Below are 21,930 nucleotides of genomic sequence, written 5' to 3'. Positions count from 1 at the left end.
ATCTAATTATGAGACACGCCGTAGTGAGGGACTCCGGAAATTTTGACCACCCGGGTTTGTTTAACGCGCACCTAAATCTATGTACACGGGTGTTTTCGCATTTCGCCCTCATCAAAATGCAGCCACCGCGGCCGGAATTCGATCCCGCGAGCTTGTGCTTAGCAGCCCGACACCGCAGTCACTAAGCAACCACGGCGAGTTGCACTCGTTAAAAGCTATAAAACGTTGCTCGAAGTAGCTACAGCTATCATTGAACGAAGTTTAATACCTCGTTTTGTCAATTGCCTCTGATATCGAGATATTGTCCCGTTGTACATACTTTCTGAGGAGCGGCTTTGAGGCTTCAAGGTAAGCCGCGACAATCGCGCGACGCAGTTTAGAAAAACCTCGCGCGTTAAGATTTCATAAGGCACCGACAGCCTTCCGCCAAAGCTAAACTCCGGGAACCAAACAAGGCTCTCAGCGACAGTGTGTATACAAGCTCGCTTCGCACCTGGCGTCACTGTTCAAAAGCAGGTCCGCACCTGACACGGCCGAGTACTCAGAAACCATCGCTGGCCACTGAAGCCTGCGAGAGAAGCTCGCTAACGAGGCTTGAAACGCGGAGAAATGGAAAAGCGCGAAGAAATGTAAAAGAGGAAACAAGAAAAGGTATAAGAGTGGGCGACGACGTATAGGCATAATATATGCGCCGGCAAAAATTAGAGCGCGCAACATGCGCAATTAGCCGGAGAGCACGTGAGCAATCCACTTGCGTACAAGACTCGACAGTAGCGCAAAGCGCAAGCGTTTCCCTGACGCACAATTATGCGAGCCAGGCAGGCTGAACTAGAGAGGGCTGGCCGTATCTCAGACGCACGGCTACTACACATCGCTATACTTCAGGCTGCAACCTTTCTAGATTCTTCATACGGTATATATCCTCCTCGGCGGCTGCGTCAACGAAAGTGTCAGGCGACATAAAGATATCACCATAATAGCTGGTCGCAATGCCAGTGGCATTTGCCACCATGGCAAATGCCATTTTTACGTTGTTCTTTTTTTTTTTGCTTCCTACTGAAGCCGCAGTTCATGCGGCCCAAAATGGCGACTATATATAGAAACAACAAGCGATGACTCGAGACGCCGGGAGCGGTTTCTTTTTAGTACAACGGTGTATATTCAGTGGCCGAGAACGCGAAATGGCGGAGCGTAGAAAAGACAGAGGTTGGGAGAGGGGGGGGGGGAGGAGGAGGAAGGAGACGGTGGTCATATATCGCCGCCGCTCAGACTAGCGGTCCTGCTGCGTGACCTTTGCGCGGTGGAGTAACGCTTCGTCTGCTGTGAATGCGCAATGTTTCCTTTCGATGTCGCGCTACTCGTGGCCCAAGGCCAGCTGCGTGAAAAAAAAGCAGGTGACCAGACACGAGGGCCAGTGCTACCGTTCGGAGCAGCGTCAAAACGAGTGACGGTGGAAGACGTAAGCTGCATTTTACAGCTCCAAAATATTGATAGAAAAACAGTTACAACGAGAGTTAACACGTGTTTACGGTATAGTTGTATCTTGCGTTAAGGTGTACTATAAAGTTTTTTTTTTCCACCTTTTCGTTTCAGGACTAATTTAGCGGAAGCATGTACAATCTTGTGAACGACAGCATTCCTTGGCGGAAGTAATTGGCACTTTGTATAATATATATATATATATATATATATATATATATATATATATATATATATATATATATTACTACATACACTAAATTACGCTGCCTTCAGGAAAGAAAATGTGATGAAAAGGGTAAATTCGATTTATGATTCTTTTTTTTTTATCATCGCATCTCTCATAGGCCGAATTTTCGATCACACCATGGAATGCCTTCCATTGCAAAGAGCACTAAACGCAAAGATTTATGTGGCTTTCCTTTGTTAGCTAGTTGAGATAAATTATAATAAGTTGAATATTACATTAAGCCACGCATATTAGGCCACGCAACGAAGGACCACCCCATTCTTTTTGCTTATTCTCTACATATTTGATCCTTCATCTGACGTCATGTTCTCTTCCAACCATACATTCGCCATTGCGTGCTCGCTTATCAACACGACGCCATCATATCGCTATCACATTTTCTTTCTTCGCTGCTTCTAGAGAAATTCACGCGCGTCGTTTCCAGTCTTTCATATATATTCTAGAAAGACAGAACTATAAGTGCAAATCCACCTGCAACAACTTTACTCTACCAAACACAGCGGTAAAGGAAACAACAGTTCAATGACCGACCACTTTCACGAAAAAAAAAAAGGGAAAGGGCACCAAGCGGCGACAAACAGTGGGGAAAGCGAAGTAACGGCCTGTCCGCTTTTCCAGCAATGTGCACAAATGTCCTTTTTAGTTTTCTTTTGGTTTTTCATGCGCAAACATCCTTCGTTTGTCATCGATGTCCACGTTCTCACAACACCGGCATGCACAGTGTCTCGTCCGAACCACCAGTGCTCACACAATACTTGCTGATCCGCTGCCAACTCACGCTGGCAGCCTCAGCAACATTGCGAGGCTGGGCAGCGTCGATGCCAGCGCGAGAAGCACTCGTCCCGGCTGGGATGAGCCGGACGCCGACGTCCAGCCCTTTGACCCCGATGCTGGAGACCTGCAGTTTTTCGTTTTATACGAACATTCGCTTATTAGGTATATTTGTATGTGAGACTGAAATAAAATATGAACGGGACATAATAAGGTATACACATCTTTAACCTTTATTTAGCAAGATAAGCAAACTAGCGGACGAATAATTTTGCGCTCGTTTCTCTTCGATTAACTTGCCTGAACTCACAGAATATGAAAAAAAAATTTTGAGAGAATATAAAAGACGATGTCTGAATACTACCGATTTGACAGCTTAACGTTGAGAAACTTGATCCATAAACATAAGATGAACGCTCGTAGAGTAAGGTTCGGCAACAGAAGAGATATATTGAACTGAACATGGGCAAGCAATAAGAAATACGTGTCGGGTGTATAATTTCCTAAGGCTATAGCGTAAAGCCTTTGCTTTTTTCTACGCCAGATGTTTAAAACCACAAGCAAAAAGTGTGTGCGTGCGTGCGTGCGTTCGTGCGTGCGTGCGTGCGTGCGTGCGTGCGTGCGTGCGTGCGTGCGCGCCAGAGAAAGAGGGTTTCCTTGTATCATTTACTCGCTGCAATCTCTGTGTGCCTCGCATAAGAAGTTAAAACTACCTAAATATATATACAGCTTGTTTCGTTAACATGTTTAGTTACATTCAGTCATCGCCATCTCGTATCGGACAGTTTATCCGCTACGCAAGAACGCGGCGTCCACTGGCCTTTGACCGCTGGTGTGTCCGGCGTGGTGGTGTCCGCCGTGGCCGTCGTGCGCCAGCAGGCCGTGGTGTCCGGCCACGCGCAGCACAGGCATCGAGCCGTTCTTCATCTCGACGCGGAAGGTCCGCGCCTGCAGCCAGGACAGAGCGTCGTGCTTCTTCATGCGCTTGAGCTCGCTGCCCACGACGTCCAAGGTGCGGGCGTTGTAGTCGTTCAGCCAGTCCAGCTGCGGGAGGCGGTGTGCCGGCAGTGGCGCGGTTGACAACGCGCGTCTCAGCGTCAGCCACACGTATAGCGTTTCGTTCGCGATCGAATGAACGATGCATCCTTTTTTTTTTTTTTTAACGGCCCGAAAAAACAGAAATCACTACATCGCACGCAAACACGGCACTTGTACGGGTCGTGCACTGCGTGTTGGGGCTGCTCTCTCGCGCCGATAACAGGGTTGCATACTGTAAACCGCACCAACTTCCTGAGCTACAACTTCTCTTGGATGAACAACGAGTAAAGACAGACGCGGAAGCGTGGAGAAAACGAAAACAGAAAACAGGATCTCAGCATGGGTTTAGGTTCACACTGATTCGCTTTCTTTTTTTTTTTCAACATTCCATTTGAGTCTACTGGCTGCCACCAAGAGCTCCGAAAATGGTTCACCGTAGTTGAGTGGAATCGCCAAAAGTACACCGCCAGGGTTCAATAAGCGGATAGTGCAGCGAAAAGAATGCGCGCCGGCAGTTCCTCATAGCCAATGCGATATCAAATCAACCAACGTTATTAGAACCAAACTTTGATATCGACAGAAGCGTCCGGCATATGTCGACAGTTCTAACGTCCTCAGGAGCGGGTTTGTGAGTTTTGCCATCGACGGCGTAACGCAGCAAAACGGGCACTGCGTCATCGTTCGAGTCGTTTTCGTCAGCGGTTCAACGAGTGTATGGTACGCTGCGAACACCTAACGATTACCGGCACAAGGAAAAGGCCGAACCTTACTGCTCGTATAAGCATCGTAACGCGCTTCTCAATTACTAGGCCATGGCGGTGTTAACGAAAAAATAATAATGATAAAAATGAAAGATGCAGCCAAGCTGCCGAATCGCTCGTCGTTTTACATTCCTCATCGGTATAGGCCGGCAACGAACAGTGGTACCACCTCGTCCACATAGTGTATATGGCACGACCCGCGCCTATACCCATGCGGCCGGCACGACTCATGTGCGGGCAAGCACACCCCTATGTAATGGAATGGGGACGCCTTCGTCGTGCTTGGGCCAGCCTTCTGCATGGGCGGCGTGAGAGGCCGAACGTATACCTACTGCGTGCTCGTGACGCGAATGAAGCTGTGCGGCCCGCGTGAACACTAAAACAAACGCCCAACGCTATCCTGAAAGACTACGCAATAAATAAAAAAAAAATGTAAGAGGTAGGGAAAGGGGAGGGGGAGTAACGTTACGAAGCTCGAGATTGATCTCCAAGGGAGGGAGGAATGCCACTGACCTGCGCCTTGTTCAGCAGCTCCCACTTGATCAGGCTCGCTTGGAAAGGCACGAACGTGATGGGTTCAAACTTGCAAAACTTGTGGGACATGAACCTGTACTGGAAGAGCGAAGCACACACATGCGCACACATACGCGCATATAGGCGCACACCACGTAAAGGCTGCAGCCGGCCCACGTATCGACACGGACAATGCCGAGCCGCGGCGTGTCCACGCCGGCGCGCGCGCGGCGCGTTTGATGAGATCGTTAGCCTTGTTAGCGCGTGAGCGAGGTGGATGGTAAACGACCCTGATGACGCGTTGCTTAGACGAAAGGGGTGCACGATCTTATGCCGAGCTGCGCCGTGCCATGAAACCTGAGCAGCAGCAACAGCACGGCTGCTGCTGTCCGCGGTCTCTCTATACCGGTGTTATTGGTGCTGCTGGTGTTTCACAAGGAGAAAGCAACAGCCTAATAACACATTGCCTCACACCACTGGCGGTTCGAAGTCATGATGAGAGAGATATGACTTCCGGTGTTTGCGGACGCCTGCTTTTTGTTTGTTTGTTTGTTTGTTTGTTTATTAATTAATTTATTTATTTCTCGTCACTCGCTTATGTTTCATGCCTCCTTGGGGTTCGTTCTTTGTACTGCTTATTATTATTATTATTTTTCACTTACACCGCAAGTGCGATCATTCCCACCGCTATGATGTTTAAACGGATGGAGATAAACGCAGCGATTACGTTAACTTTAATAGAGCGACTGGCTAACTCCGTGTCAATTGCAGCGCAAGATTGATCAACGCTGGAGTTTACTCTCTCCCTTACCCCCCTCACCCCCCCAACAGCCCTGTATTACGTGCCCGTCACGCACATCACCGCGTTCCCACCACACACAGCGGTAGGTCACCGATTGCTAATACCTTCTGCTAGGCGGTCAGGTAGCATATTCACTTCCAGGCAGTGCCAACCACACTACGTTGGGGCCAGAATGGAAACGAGTCAACACGCTGTAGGATTTCTGTGCGCGTAGGATAATTTGGGAGTCTGCATTTTTGTAATGATTACTTTCCTTCGATTTAATTTCTTTCTTATCAACTGATCTCATCGAGCGATCCACACCGGCGATAAAGGAGCAATACCGCGCGATGAGAACCATTGACGAAGGGCGAAGTGAATCTAGAATGAAAGAAACTGTCACAAATTACGGCCCCAGGCGGTGGAAATTTATCCCAAGTAGGTCTTGCCTATATGCCGTATCTAACGGGTCGGGTGGGCGTAGCTTAGTGACGTAGAAACGCATCGGCGATTACGATCGATATTATCAAACCCCGCACTCAGTTCAACATACAATTCAGGTTGTAAGGGGCTGAATGCTGAAAAAAAAAAGGAGCTGCTATGTACCAGCTGTAGCTTTATTTGTCATAGCCCGCTAGCGCATTAAAACGTTTATTATGCTGACAATGCGGTGTATCCCGTAAAGGCACACCGCGCAATACGTGGTGACCCATTCGCTCAGAGCAGCCTTCGGCTCCTAAACGCAATGCCAATCTACGCACCCAATCTATTAGAGCAGTAAAAAAAAAAAGAAAAGAAAAAGGAAAAGGAATGCATCAAAGCAGGACTATGAATATAGCTGTGCTTCATAATTTGCGCTATCTGCTGTTACGAAACACGTCCGAAATAGACATAAAATCATCCTTATTCTACTAACCAGTGCAGGCCATCGCCGCATACCGGCGAGTTAGCGTAAATGGAACACGTTTGCATGACCACTGCGGTGCGAGCCAGGCATTATTCTAAAACGGGCGGCGTCCCACGGAGTGCGAAGGCTACATTTATTTTCTGGGTAAATGTTTGGCGGTGAAGCTAACGCAAACATTCGCATTCGCAAACTAATCCGAGCGAATTCGCTGATGCGACAACACGCACAAGCGGGCGCCATATACTACTGAAGAGCTATGAGCAAGCTATTTCTGTTAGGACTGCCTTTCCAGATCAGTCGAACCTTACACGACTTGCAGAAACAGTGGCGGAAGAAAAATGATGTGCTATATAGTGCAGACCGACTGCTATGAGTCTATTACTGCAGTTGAAGTGGTTCAACGTCTCAAAACAACATTTGGTTTGGCGCTTTATAGCCTGCATGGCTGCCGCGCAGTAAAAATCCCAAATCATCTTCAAAACAACATTTGGACTGTAAGTCTTAGTTGCCTCCACGAAAACTTTGAATACATTGTGATCTCGGAAGTTTATATGTATCAAAAAACATTTTTTTTACGCTCCATAGTCATCGTAATACCGCTGCAGAGTCTGGAAATTGAACCTGCAACATCGATGGTGCTCACAGGAAGACTGCCTCGTGAATTAATCCAATTAACACTTAATGTTCCCCGAGACTTACAGTAGTGTTGAACGGAGTGATCTGCATCGTCGTTTCAAGACGCACTCCCAGTCGCTCTTCTTCATAGTAACCCGGCTCTGAAATACAACGTCACGGAAGCGGTGCAAATGGAAAATTGAGGCAAGACAAAATCGTCAACGACATTCTTTTCTTCGAAGAAACGTCACTTTCTTTCTTGGGTCATCTAAGCTTCCGAAATTATAATGCCGTCTATTTTCTTTTCGTTCTTTTTAGAGAGGTTTTCAATCGGCATTTCTTACAACGAAGAAGTTCATTTATTTCAGCTATATGTGGTAGTAGCTCTCTATATTCAGCGTCCCTGCTGCGTACTGTCACCACTGCAGTTAAGCCTTCTGTGCTGACGTTGACATTTCGTCATTAATGTCGAAACATACAAGTTGACTACTCGAGCGACGTGAATATCACCCAAAAAATTAGGTACGGTCGGAAGACCTTTATTTTCAATGAAAACCTAAAAATTCGATGAAAACTCCGGCCACAAATCCGCACGCCATCTGTTCACATATAATATTGCTGATAATATACTGGTAAAAGTATGTAGCTTCAAATATTTGGGTATAACCATAACAGATAAATTGAACTGGCGTCCTCATGTTGAAAATCTTTGTCAATCAACATACAGGAAGTTGTGCTACTTGCAAAGGAAATTACGCCAGGCGACGAAAGAAGTCAAGTTAATTGCATACAAGACATATATCCGTCCGAGCCTAGAATACGCTGGTGCTGTGTGGAGCCCCCATCAAAAGGTTTTAAAACATAAACTAGAACGAATTCAAAGAATGTCAGTTCGCTTTATCTGCTCTAAATATCGACGACGTGACTCGGTAACTGAAATGTTAAAAATATGTAACTTGGAACCACTGGAATCAAGAAGGCAGAAGCAGCGATTGAAATTGCTTTTTCAAATACTACACGCAGATGCGAAAATAGACAAGGATGATTATCTGACGCTCTTTCACAAAAGGTTACCACGAAGAACACGCAGTACATTCGTGCAACCAATAATAGCTCGAACAGACTTATACCGCTTTTCTTTCTTTCCTGACGCTATTAAAATGCTGAATGAATTACCGAATGATATGGTACAAAAATATGCCATGAGTGATTTTGAGGTTGGCCTTGATAAGTATTTCGCTTGCACTGTATAGCTTATATTTGTTCCTTGCATGTAGCTGTGTATTTCTTTTTCTACAAATGTTCTACGTACTACAAATGTTCTCCTACAAATGATATTCAATGTTTGTTCTATGTACAATTCAATTACTGACCCTCCCTGTAACGACCCTCAAGTGAGGGTTAACAGTATGACTAAATAAATCAATAAATAAATCTCTGAGTTAACAGAGGTGTACTTGTCCCTACGTTCTTAGGTTCTCGTCGACTAAAGGTGCGAATCCGTTCGGTCTTCAGTTGGTTACTGCAAGTTGCCGTTATAAAAAAAAAATCGGCCTTCGTTCTATTTCACACGAAGTTTCTTTCTAGAATACTGCTGCGTCATGAAAGCCTATATTTAACAAGCACTGCTGCTGCATGCGGCTTTTTGATTCACTTGAATTTGTGCGGAATCGTCTTCGTCAGTGTATCTCGTAACACATTCAATTAATTCAGCGCGGGAAAAAGTAAGAAGCCCGCCAGCGTGAGCTATCGCTCGACGCCGCACAAACTTTGTCGTCACGCGAGAGTCGTTAGGTATTTAGAGGAGACTGTTAGGAGGAGGCTCCCCCTGCGATTCGCAACCTTAGGACATATATCTGCATATTCCCATGCGTGCCTATAATAAAGATCAATTTAAAAAATTATGGGGTTTTACGTGCCAAAACCACTTTCTGATTATGAGGCACGCCGTAGTGGAGGACTCCGGAAATTTTGTCCACCTGGGGTTCTTTAACGTGCACCTAAATCTAAGTACACAGGTGTTTTCGCATTTCGCCCCCATCGAAATGCGGCCGCCGTGGCCGGGATTCGATCCCGCGACCTCGTGCTCAGCAGCCTAACACCATAGCCACTGAGCAACCACGGCGGGTTAAAGATCAATTGATCGATCTATTGGTTGATTGATTCTAAATACAAACCACATGGTTTACAACCCCATGGTGCTAAATATTTTCGAGGCACGGTTAAAGGAACTGGGGAGCCTGCTTTGGTCACAGCGTCTCATCTATAGGGTTGGAACAGCAGCATCTTCGTACCATTATCCTCACGTAGACTAGCGACAGTTGCGTAGCAAGTGTAAGTAGGACGGAGGGTTTGTACAACGTCGAAATTGTATTCGTCTTACTAAGAACAACGAGAAGCACGTCGCAATTAGCATACGGACCCCTTAAAGCCAACAGCAGGCTAAGAAAACACCATGTTCCCGACATTCTGCCTCCGAGACGGAGTCCTGACTACGCCACTGGCTAGCGAATAAATAAGCTATTAAGTAATAAACAGCTTGCAAATCATTGGACGCCACTTACCGTTCGACAGGATCATTCCAGCTAAAAGCGGATATCCTTTACTGAATGGAGAAATCAGTGGAGGATCTGAAAGTGGGAAACATAGCGCTGCGCTTTGAATGCGTGTGTCGGCACCTCCTCAAGCAATATAAAAGGGAAGGTTCAAACTGTCTTTAAAAATCAATATAGCTGATGAACACATATTCTCATGTAAAAGTGGAGTATGTATGTTTGGCAGAATAATTGGGCGGAAAACATTGCGCTACACTGTCATTAATGGATAAGCTTGATTGACGTTCTGGAAGTTGGTAGCGAGATACATAGGTTCACTTTACATGTATTTCTACGTTTATAGTTTCATTTAACCACAGCAATTTATTTACAGGCAAGAAACGCTCTTCGCTCTCAAGTACACACGAGTATTTTAAAACATTGCAGGCATTAATATCTACTTTGTAAGAATGATGCTTGTGTAATAATATGGTAACCATATGGACGATATCATAGAGATATTTCTTATGTCTGCGCCTATTTATCGTTCGCATTTCTTATGCTATATACAAACCTTGAGCAGACTTCCATGGTTTCTTAAGTACTGGTCCTTTCGACAGTACTCTCTCTAGAATGGTACTGACAAAACTCGTAAAAAAAGCTGATTTCTTTCGGCCTATTTGCCGTCCACAGACTTCCGAAGGGATTCGTTGTGGAATGTTTAGAGACATTAGCAGACAATACCGAGAACTGATAAGCTCAAAAATACACAGGCTGTCTGCAGAACATCTATAAACTTCACGGAAAAACATCCGCTGTCTTTCTTTAGACTGTTTAAAGAAATATGCACGAAGTTGTGTCCAGATTCCTGTTACTGTCTTTCAGCATCGAACCTCAAGAGAACGAGGAAAGCAGCATTTCTTCTCGGTATCCAAAATTATGGATCGCCAAAAGTTTCACTAAACTCTGGTATGCGGTCCGAGACAGGTAAGAGGGTAAAACAGGGTAGAATATGGCCTCTGTAGTTTGCTCTAGAAGTACGTCGCAGATAGCCGTAAAAACCTCACGGGAGCCGGTTTAAAATTAAGAAATGCTCAATAAACACGACGTACGTTCGTGAGCCAGCATGTAGGAGCCTAGTCCGTGGCTGACACCATGCAGAAAGTCGAGGCCGACACTCCACAGGGACCGCCTTGCCACTACGTCCAAGGCACCGTCTGCAAAAATAGCGATAATAGTAAATGAGCGACTGAGTCATTGAACGACAGCTCAGAGAAAAGACGCAACGAACCTTTGGTTCCTTCGGGAAAAATTGTCAGGAACAAGTCGATCATGCCGATGAGTACCCTCGTGTAGACCTCCTGGATATAGTAAGTTTAGAATATTCTGTTTAAACAAAGTGGAGACCCGGCATGTTAAACAAAACATCTAACCTGCATTTGAGAGCGTTATCTCTACACTGAAATCGGTGACGTACAAAGGGGCAGGTTGAGCGACAGGAGGACCAGTTATCCTGTGTTAGCGAGCGAGGTCTGATGTCAAGCTCCTGCGGAATTTATCTCTTGAAAGCAGATTACGATTTTTATTGCGAAAGCAATTATATATATGGCGACTTCAGGCGTACTTCCACCGTCAGCGCCGTCAGCGCCGTGATGTTCCGTATAAAGTGTGAGTGCGATAACATCGCGGGCGCGCCGTATACTGTGGATACGAGTGAAAGCGTGCGAGTGTGAGCCGAGGATGGTGGCTCAACGTTGCGCGCGCAAGGAAGGAAAGTGGGGAGAAAGCGCACCGTCTTCCATTGCGCGCAATGAACCGGGGGTGCGGAGGGGGGGGGGGGGGGGGGGGTTCTACTTCGGCGGCGGCTGAGCGCGGCTGTAAGGGCCTTATCTTGAAAGCGATATGCGATGGGGTACAGAGTCTAGGTGCGCCGACTTCTGATAGCTTCGTGTACGCTGTTTTCTCGCCGCTTAGTTCGCGTTGAAGCGATAGGCAGCACGAAAGTCAATTCGCTCGCTGTCGTTGCCGTTATTTCTCACGCCAGTGTTTTGACAGCAAGTGTCAACGATCATCGAGTGAGATGCAGTTATGTTTGCCTGTGGGCGCGTGACACAATGCTTGTTAATTTAGTTAGTAAGCTAATGTATACAAGGTTATAAGGCCGATAAAACTACTGTCCTTGCTTTGTATAGCTGTGCATCGTTTGCTATCGCAATCGATGCTTGGTCTTTCACGCGAAATTGCGACTCTCTTTTTCATAACTATTTATCCTTACATGGACACGACTTATAAGAACGTTGCAATACCCAGGTAATGGCGTTAACTAACAACAACAGTTAAAATTGGTAGATCCAGTTTTAGTTCCGCGTCTTACTTTTTCGAAGTCCGACGGTACTCCGAAATGAATCGTCCTCGCAATATCAGTAGTGCCGTCACTGCGCAGAAAAAATATTACACATACCTTAAAGCAAAAATATGAGGTCTATGTCTCTCATATCGCGAGTTTACGTTACATGCTTAAGATGTTGTGAAATATCTTCTACTGATATATTTATAGCAGTCAGCAATCTTGTGGGCGTCATCATTAAAGAATGTCAAGAAGTGTTTAAAAGGTCTTTAAGCTTTCCTACGAAACTGCGTAATCTGACCTCACACAATGTGTACAAAATGTCACGCTGTAAACGTAAATAGCAGTAATAGTAACAGAGACGACGCGCTGGGTAAGGTGACAAACTCTTTCAACAAAGTGACATGATAAGCAAATAATGAGACACTGTGAGATTGCGGCTTCATTGTATCTATATATAAAGTTTTACTTAGTCTCTATTCCTCCTTTTATCCCTATCCTGATTCATCTTGTGCTGTTCAGCGTACGCTGATTTAGCATGTCACGCAAGAAACTGGCAGCGTTGTCAAACCGTGCTGGACTACAGGGTGAAGTAAAACACGTGCAGAAGGTGCGCTCCCATAGCTTTCGCTTCCGTGCCACAGAAAGTTGAAGTTGGCCACGAGCATGCACATATATTTAATTAAGCATTTACGGGGAGAGCAGCGGGAATTGCCAAACCTTTCACAGTTGCTTTTTCGTGTATTCTGTATGTACGTTTTACAGGAAGCCCCCTGACAATATTACTGTGCGACCTCCTTTGCTAACAATTTGTATGCATTTTTGCTGTAACACATGGAACCAACCAATAAGCCTCGAAACTGAAAGTAACGCCTACTTGTTCTGTCAGTTTAGTACCACTTTATCATGGTGTTGCCCTGATACATTTTACTCTCACTCTGCTTTCTTTAGTTCATTCTCACCTCTCAATGGGCATTAAGAAGCGACGATAACGCGAAAAGTTGTAACAATCGCATATAACTTACAAATAAGAAACTGCGGACACACGAAGGACGGGCGCTATTCACGGCTATTGTTATATATACGCAGAGCCCGTGTTTGCAAGCGTTCGAGCACTGACGCGTACATGACTAGACATATGCTGAACAAACGCAGTGAATGCGCACTGCGCTGCAACAGCAAACTGCGGATGTAGGTGTCATGCACGAATATCGAGTTGCAGCGCTGAAGATGTTACTATTTTAATTGTGCTACAGCCAGTGTAAGTTGTATTAACTTAAACACCCCAGAAAGGCGTACCTCCAACCGCAAGAGCTTTCAGAGCACGGAATATGAGGGGGAGGGGGGGGGGGGGGAATAAAGAAAGAACGTCTTCGCATCATTCGTCAAATTGAAACCTCCAGTGGATACTTTCCCGTTTGACCACCATTTCGATTAGCCTAACTTTGAGATTAGTGTTAAATTGAATTGCTTGATTCATTAGGTGCACGTAATATGCCAAAGCAACCCTGGTGCTATAAGAGACGCGGTTGTGTAGGAATTAGGATTAATTGTAACCACCTGGAGTTCTTTATTGTGCACCTGAAATCAAAGTACAAGTGAGTTTGTTTGTAATTCCCCCCCCCCCCCCCCCCCCCCCAAATTCAATCGCCGCGGTTGGTAATCGAGCCCGCAACCTCATGCTCAACAGCTGAACGACACAGCCACTGTGTCCCCGCGGCGGATGCCGCGTGGTATTTAACTTTTCTTTATGTAGTCCTAAAATTTTGGCGTACGGCTGTACTTAAACGTAATACCTTGCATCTGGTACATGAATTCATCCACTGTGTATAAGGCAGTGCCGCGATGTGACACTGTGTGCATGCATGCTTACAGGTACTGCGCCCCGGAGTCAATGAGCACCAGGCTGGCGTTGCTGATGTAACCTCCGGACCCGTTGCGGGCGTGATGGCTGGGAACCGCGGCGTTGGGACCCACGGCCGCCACGCTGCTGAAACTCTCGCCCCGGTAGTGCTGCTGGTGGCTGCGCCGCACGGCGTTGCATACAAGCAAAAAAGAAAGGGGGGGGGGTGAGAAAGAAGGAAATTAATTCTGGGGTTTTGATGTGCCAAAACCACGACCTGTTCAAAATGCTGGCCGTAATGAAGTCTCTGGATTCATGTTCGACCTTCCGCCGGCGTTTCTTTACCGTGCACCCAATGCAGGATACACGAACGCTTTTTTTTTTCTCTGCATTTCGCCGCCATATAGGAATACGGCCGCAGAAGCCACGATCGAACCCGTCACCTCGAGCTCAGTGGCCACATCCAAGCAAAATATATGTTCGAGACGTGCTGGACGAGGACCAGCGAACGTCGTCAGCTGTTATTTCCTGCTGCCCTGCTTTCTTTCGTAATACAATTTAATGCTCGACAGAGGAATTTTTTTTTTCGCAGTTCGTTGCATGCCTACTTCCCGAACCGTTATGCCCAGGTATGCTTATGCTATGCGATGCCGGTATCAGTTAGTACTTCAGCGCTGCGAACGTAGTGAATTTGCGGGAGCTTCGCGCGTTGCAAGTTTCAGGATATCGCGCTATGCGCATGCGCCGTGCGGTTGCTTATTTTCGATGACCAGACAAAAAAAAAAAAGTTTAATTATGGGCGTTTACGCTACGAAGCTACAATATCGCTATGCCAGATGCTGCAACTTTTTGGCCAGCTGGCGTTCTTTAATTCTAGCCCGCCGCTGAGTACACGAGCGTTATCGAGTACCTCCCCCCATCCTCCTCCCTCTCACAAAATGCTGCCACAGAAGCTGGAGATCGAGTTTGAGATTTGGCGCTCGGCAGCAGGACGCCATAGCCAATGAACCAAAAAGAAGTGTTTAGAGCTTGGAGTTGTCGCTTTTTCACTTCCACCCGATTGCAACAAATTTCCTGAACCCTTCAGTATTTTTACGCTACACTCTTAGGCAAAGTTACACCCTTTGGTGTGTATCTCTCCCACACAACAATAATCGTCATCTGCCTTGCTTGCGTTTCCTTTCTTGAAAACGCCGCGCCCGCTACATTCCTGTCGGGAATGCATGTCATGCTGACAATACGCATGCCGTTCGTTACTGGAAAGTACCGGGCTCGCCGGGTTAAAGAAAGGAAATGCGGACAGGACAGATGACGATTATTGTTGTGTGGCAAAAGGGTGTAATTTTGCTTAGGAGTGGATAACTTGACACTATAGAATGTTTTAGAAATGCAGAAGTATGCAAACGCGGCAGCTTTTGTGTAAAGGAGTCAGGGCTCATATGATCCACGCTGTGCGTTCTCAGAACGAGCGATGCGCTACGCGGCTTTCGCGAATACGCTGTACCCAGTGTGCAGTGGGCACAAACGTCGGCTTCATCCGTGTTGCAAGACTTGCGTAATTTTGAAAAAGGGCGGTAGCGATGAACGTTTGCTGTTTGTGCTTTCACACATAGATGGCGACACTGCGACGCCCGACTGTAACGACGTGTCAAGGACTTGCGCGCGGCCGCGCGAAGCGGGAGTATACGCGTTTCAACGATATTCTCAATACGCGCAAATTTCGAGACTCTGCATGCTGCGGTGCCTACAAGGCCACCACCACGTTCCTACGCTAAGTTCTACGTCAGCTGAAGGTTCTGAAACTTGAACTGCTATTTAACCATATATGTGTAATGCAACGAAGCAACAGTCTATGTATACTGTTTATGCAATAGCGAGGGACGACTAAATTTCAACTTCATCACGTGCTTGCACCTAAAGGGACCTAAAGACAAGTTATTTAATATTTATTAGCAAATTACCCGTCTACTGTACCAGGTAAGCCGCAAACGCGATAAGAGGCTTCGTGAGCGAGAAAATGGTGCAAATACGAAGGACGGGTGGCGACACCGCCTTTAGTTTCCCGCACCAGCTTGCCATGACGTCACGGATTTCGACGGCGTCTGTCCGGATACAGTTAGCTCGTTATTGCTAAAGATAGACTGCGTTCCATTCTATAAGTGCCAGAGACTGAATTTGACAAGATTTAGGAACGTTAACCGTCCTAAAATGGCCCGAATACGAAAAGGTGCTCGAAATTCTTGACGTCACACTGACGCACCGGTGCTTCGGTTTCGGCGCGATATTCAAAAATTGTAATATTCAATTTCCTTTCTGGTTTAATCATTACTACGAAATTAACGCAAGTTTCGAAAGAATGTGTTATCAGCCTGATGCCATTCAATCCTTCTTTTTAGTGTCCCTTTAGGACACGAGTACGGCTTAGTCGCTGTTGGCTGCTGCGTCACGAGAAATAAGTTTTTTTTTTCGTTTTTTGGGGAGTGGGGGGGGGGGTTTACCTGTCATAACTATGATCTGATTATGAGGCACGCAGTATTGAGGGACTCCGGATTAATTTTGAGCACATAAGATTTCTTTAACAAGCACTGAATGCACGTTACACAGGTATTTTAACATTTCGCCCCCATCGAAATGCGGCTACAACGACCGGCATTTGATCCCGCGCTATCGGGCTTATCTCCGCAACACCAAAGTCACTACGACACCGCGGCGGGTCGAAGACGAAGGCAATGTACGATGCTTCTTAAGGGGAGTATGTTGAAGAGATACAAATAACAAATCAGTCGCATGGGAAGCATGTCAAAATAAATTCTGGCACAGGTAAATGTTCGCACTGCTGGGGCGGCTGCATTATACTAAACATCACTTGTAAGCCTTTTGACTTGGCCGCGATAACCAGACTCTCTGTCATGCCACCTAATTTCAGATTGCATGTGTTCGAGCACGCACGTGGATACTTCTAGAACTACTGAACCATCCATTTGTCTATCGCTTAATTTAAAAATTTCAAACAACGAATCCAAACTTATTACGACAGAAAGTTGATATATAGTTCGTAGGAATCCATGTTTCAAAGGAAAGTTAGGTCTGCAGACAGACACAAGAAGAGGGAAACGGACAACACAAACGCCGACTATCAGTAGAAGGGTTGTACAGTGGCGGAAAAGAAGACGGACGCAAAACTAGCCCTCGCCGCCCGTCAAACCTAACTGCGCAAGCGCAGAAGAGGCAGCGCTAACCATCAATCTGGGAAATACGCGGGCCTAGACGAAAGATAACTTTTTAGCCACGATATTTCATCTTTTTCTAAGATAATCGAAGGTTGGCTCACGCACGCCCTTCTGCTATTATTTATATGCCAAGCCTCAACCATAAGACACGCTTCTTGGTTCCTATGTCTGATAGCTATACTGTCATCAAATTCTGGACCTCATACACAGTCGCGACAGTGCAACAAAAAGTTAGATAGAGTTCATCCGGTTCACGACCTTTTATGTTCAATTAATATCTGATTTAGTCTGTCTGTCTAGATAAAACCAGCTTGTCTGTCTGCCCTGGATAAAAACAACTGCCGTTAAAAGGGACCTTATAAATCACGCCCATAACGGTATTATGCGAACTTGGTGTGTTTTACATTGCCCCTGTTGGGGCCTTTTGCCATTCACCTGTTCTTTCTTTCTCTTCACGGCTGAGCATAACATCTCAAACTTATTCCCTAACGCATAACTTCCCTAACTTGCTCCCTAACGAATCCAAGCTGCGGAGAGGAGGGACAAGATGTGACAAGCGCTGCAATTGGTTTTCGCGGTTTTCAACAAAATCTTTTTTTTTCTCTCCCTCTTTCTGACTCTCTCGCAGGTCACATGTAGAACATCGTGGATGGAACATTTTGCTAGACCACACATTACTGCATCCAAAGTGGTAATCAAGTTGCAGTAGTTGTGACCATACACGTCACGTGAAAGGTAAACGGAAAAGCCGAAGCACTGTAATCTATCAGAGGCTGCATATACCTCCTTAGCCGTTCCAGCTCATAGATGACGCGTGCTTCCGTCCAAGGCTTTTTAGACAAGTAGTCCCTCTCCATGTGCGCGAGCATGGTCACAAACACGATAGAGTCTTTCAACTGCAGAAAAAAAGAACAGAATAGTAAGAAAGTGCATCTCAGTACATTCGGCATGCTTAGAGTTCCCTTCATTTATTATTTTTATTTAAAGATTGCTGACATAAGATTTCCAACTTTATATATTTTGTTGCATTAAATAAAGGTCCTGGATCTTGAAACCATAAAAACATACTGAAAAGCCCCAGAGAGCCCAAAACAATTAACTATGGTAGCTTATTCTACGAACCGGTTTTGGTTTCACTTCCAAGTATGCAAGAGGGCATGACGCAGAAGGTGGCTACGTGGTAGCAGGACATCGCGAAGTTTTGGCACCAGATCTACCTCGCTCACTACGCAGCCCAATGTAGCATCACAACAGACCACCGAGCGAGCTGGAGCCAGTGCCCATACCATGTACCGAACGTCAGAATGCCTGCTCTCATGTGATTACCATCTGCGTCATGACGTCACGAGCATACATCTCCTGTAGAACGAAACGAAACCGAAACCGGTTTGTAGGAAAGTTATCATAGTAAAATATGCAGGGCGCTTGAGGCTTGCCAGAATTTTTCCTGAAGTTGCCACTTTCTGAAGCTTTGAACTAAAAAAAATGTGAAACGTCAGAAATGTGTCAGTACCTCTTTAATACGCACACCACAATAATATAATATTTGGGGTTTTACGCGCCAAAACCACTTTCTGATTATGAGGCACGCCGTAGTGGAGGACTCCGGATATTTTGACCACCTGGGGTTCTTTAACGTGCACCTAAATCTAAGCACACGGGTGTTTTCGCATTTCGCCCCCATCGAAATGCGGCCGCCGTGGCCGGGATTCGATCCCGCGACCTCGTGCTCAGCAGCCCAACACCATAGCCACTGAGCAACCACGGCGGGTACACACCACAATACGTTACGGCACGAAATTATAAACGATGAACTTGAGTTATGGCCAAATACAAGGCACATGGTCTATACCTCAAGTCAGACAATGTTTCAACAACTCACTGACTATCTTCTCACGGTGTAGTTAGGAACGCTTGCCATGACAACTGTGTTTGACTATTTCTCTCTCAGCCATATAATAAATGTGCTTTTTTACACAAACACACCCCACTCTAGGAAGAGGGTAGTCGCCGTACCGAACGTAACAAATGTGTGATCACGGATTTAGATTTCACCAGTGGCGTGTGTATTATATTTCATTTTTCTCTATTTCCCCAATATCGTGAATATGACGGAAAGAAAAAAAAAACAGCCAGAATTCCCTGCGCATTTAAAAACTCTTCAATTAAGCTGTGCACTTTCCCAAGTATCAGTGAATGTTGGCTGCATTTCAAATGTCTTTCTCTCATTCTTTCTCTCATTCACTCATTCTAATTCGCAGACTGACTTGAATGATGACCTTTATCTCTTCCCTAGTTTGTTCATGGAGTAGCTTTGTACTTGTTAAGCTCAAAGCAAGGCGCGCGAGCACTGTGTTTCTATAACGCTGTAAATAGGCTATTTTGTCTTTTTCTTTCTTTCTTTCTTTCCTTCTTTTTTACGATGGACGAAATCGGTGGCGTCAGAAAGAGGTGAACATCGGCATTGGCTTTCTTGTGCTGGACAGCAATCTTTCCAGATCAGATATGATGCCCTAGTATTGGCAAGAGTTGCTTAAAAGATGTAGTCAAAAGCCAGCAGGTCACACCTGCTCGAAAAACCCCCGAGCCAATAGCTGACGTAGTCCTGTTGACCTCAAGGACAAGGACAGTCCTCGTTCAAGTACTCTTACTTGTTCGCTTACCCCCGCTGTCACTGCAGTATTTCACGCGTCACAATGCAGGAATCTACTGCCCGCATATTTGTGAATTATTTTTCATGGTGTTCCCGAGCATTGCGTATTTCTGAATTGACATTTTTTGGTGTAGGTTATCGAGACAGGCGTCGATGCACGCGTACGTGAATTGCAAAGGATGTTTTGTTTACGAGAAATGAACGAGAAAAGCTCATACTGTTGATGTAAGCGCCAAAAGGTCAGTGAGACAAGCTGGAACGCCGCCGGGAGCGAAGGCGTTAGCTTGATCGTGGCCCTTCATTTTATTCACTACAAGACAAATTAAACAGTCGAACTTACGTGAGCATTTCGTAGTCCCCGCAGTTCGATGTTGTTCTTCACAGTCATCATCATTTTTATTGGGGCCTCACTGACAACCAGCTTGTCCTGTCGGGAAAACACACGACCAGAGTGTCTACTTAAGTATATTTATTTGTTAAGTGCAGCATTCAAAGGGTATGATTAATTATGTCACCAAAGCTTCAATTCGGTCGTGAAAAGTATGCACGGGATAGCTTACTATGTCAATGTGGCCGCAGATTGCATAACTGCAGAATGGTGATACGAGCAGCCTGTTCACTGCGTTTCCATTGATGTTCATCTCGTTGTAAACAAGCTTGTAGTCTCTCCACTGAAAAAAAAAAACACGGTTCTTATCACACTTGTCGTCGATTGATCGATCAATAACGATTGATTGGCTGGCCGACTGACTGACACTTTTATCAGGTAATCGACTGACCGACCAAGCGTTTGATCAACGCACAGTATTATTGACCGCCCTACAGATGAAATCGGTGGACTGATTGACTGACAGACCGGTTGACTGATTAATTGCAATTAGCCTACCTGGACACAAGCCCAGTTGTTGCAGTCTTCCATGATAAGGTAATTTCGGACCTCGGACGTCAATTTTCGTGCGCTCACGTACAGTCTAAAGGGGAAGAGGAACAAAGTAAAACGATTAATCAAACATTCACACTCTGTCCTCAATCCCGGCGCTTGCCTTTGTTCGTCTTGTGACAGGAAAACGAAGGCCTCGAACACAGGCGTGTACGGCACGTCATTGCCGCGCATGTTGTACAGCCCTGCAGGTGAACAATGCAAGACGGGAGCGTGCGGGCTCGCACAAGAAGGAAAAAGCTATCACTGCAATGCATCCACCTGCTTACATGCGATTTCTCCCAGGTCCGTTATCAAAATGGCGTCAATGCCGGACTTCTTCAGAAATTCGCGCACTTTGCGAACCTTGTCCTGCCAGCTTTCACCTGAGTGAGGCAAAAAGGAAAAAAAAAAGTGCTGGGATTTACAGTCTGGCAGAAAGTACACTTTTATGCTGGATAGTTTTAGCCAACGACAACACAAAAGGAAGGCAAACAAAGATAGCACACTCTTCAACGTCCTTTTTCTTTTTCGTTGAACTATGCGCAGATTTCTGCCCGAGGCGACATGTCAACAAAACACTGAACGAAAATGATGTTAGCGATTCAGAAACAACAGAACAAGGTGCGCAGGATTGTAACAGTAGCCACGGACAACGCTTATTTCGGCGAACACGAACCGGCAAACTCCACACTGTGAACAACGATGCTGCTGTTGGACTCGTACGGCCTGCCTTCCATGGGCGTCCATATCTCGTCCACCAGATGACGCGGTTCGCCGACGAGCTCAATGCCAAACGGATGGAGGTTCTCTTCCATCTTGCGGTACTGCATCAAGAGTCAGGAACAGTGACATTATCAACGCTGCATATTTCAAAGTTAGCTTAAGTAGTAGAATTAGAACCACAGAATTAAACCACCATGTGAGCAGCTTACGATCGTGTCACAAGGTTTTCTTTACCGAGTTCACGCGCACACTGTTCCGATTTATTGTTGGATACAATGTTAGTAACCCAATAACTCGCCAAGCATTTGTGGCGTCAACCGAACCCGTGGGCATTTTTTCAACGATTCGGCGGAGAAGTGGGGCTGAAGTCGCAAAGCTTTTCTTTCGTAAGAACTATTTGCCTGTGGCCGGACCCCTTCACAAACATGTCCGACATCACGACAGACTGGCGCTTGTTCTTACGAAGAGTAGTAGCGTAAGAATATTTTTGCGAAAGTGGGCCCCTGATAAATACCGGGTGTTTCAGCAAACTTTCAATTTTTTTTAAATTGCCTATGGCAGAT

At 45.9% G+C, this 21,930-nt stretch overlaps 1 protein-coding gene across 1 annotated transcript; it reads right to left on the bottom strand.

Moving 5' to 3' along the window:
- Window positions 1-2,173: 2,173 nt before the first annotated feature.
- Window positions 2,174-21,462, bottom strand: LOC142585241 (uncharacterized). The gene is made up of 16 exons (XM_075695840.1): window positions 21,321-21,462; window positions 20,932-21,027; window positions 20,766-20,847; window positions 20,609-20,693; window positions 20,283-20,393; window positions 20,063-20,149; window positions 17,853-17,965; window positions 13,870-14,019; window positions 12,024-12,084; window positions 10,941-11,010; window positions 10,762-10,866; window positions 9,680-9,745; window positions 7,200-7,276; window positions 4,813-4,911; window positions 3,321-3,544; window positions 2,174-2,627 (listed from the first exon to the last, which is right to left on the bottom strand). The coding sequence occupies exons 1-16, from the start codon at window positions 21,457-21,459 to the stop codon at window positions 2,504-2,506; spliced, it is 1,689 nt and encodes a 562-aa protein (XP_075551955.1). The 5' UTR covers window positions 21,460-21,462; the 3' UTR covers window positions 2,174-2,503.
- Between the last annotated feature and the right edge of the window lie 468 nt (window positions 21,463-21,930).

Source organism: Dermacentor variabilis, chromosome 6, assembly GCF_050947875.1.
Source record: "Dermacentor variabilis isolate Ectoservices chromosome 6, ASM5094787v1, whole genome shotgun sequence".
Classification (NCBI taxonomy): domain Eukaryota; kingdom Metazoa; phylum Arthropoda; class Arachnida; order Ixodida; family Ixodidae; genus Dermacentor; species Dermacentor variabilis.
The sequence above is the reverse complement of the archived record's forward strand: the minus strand, read 5'-3'. Positions and strand labels throughout refer to the sequence as shown.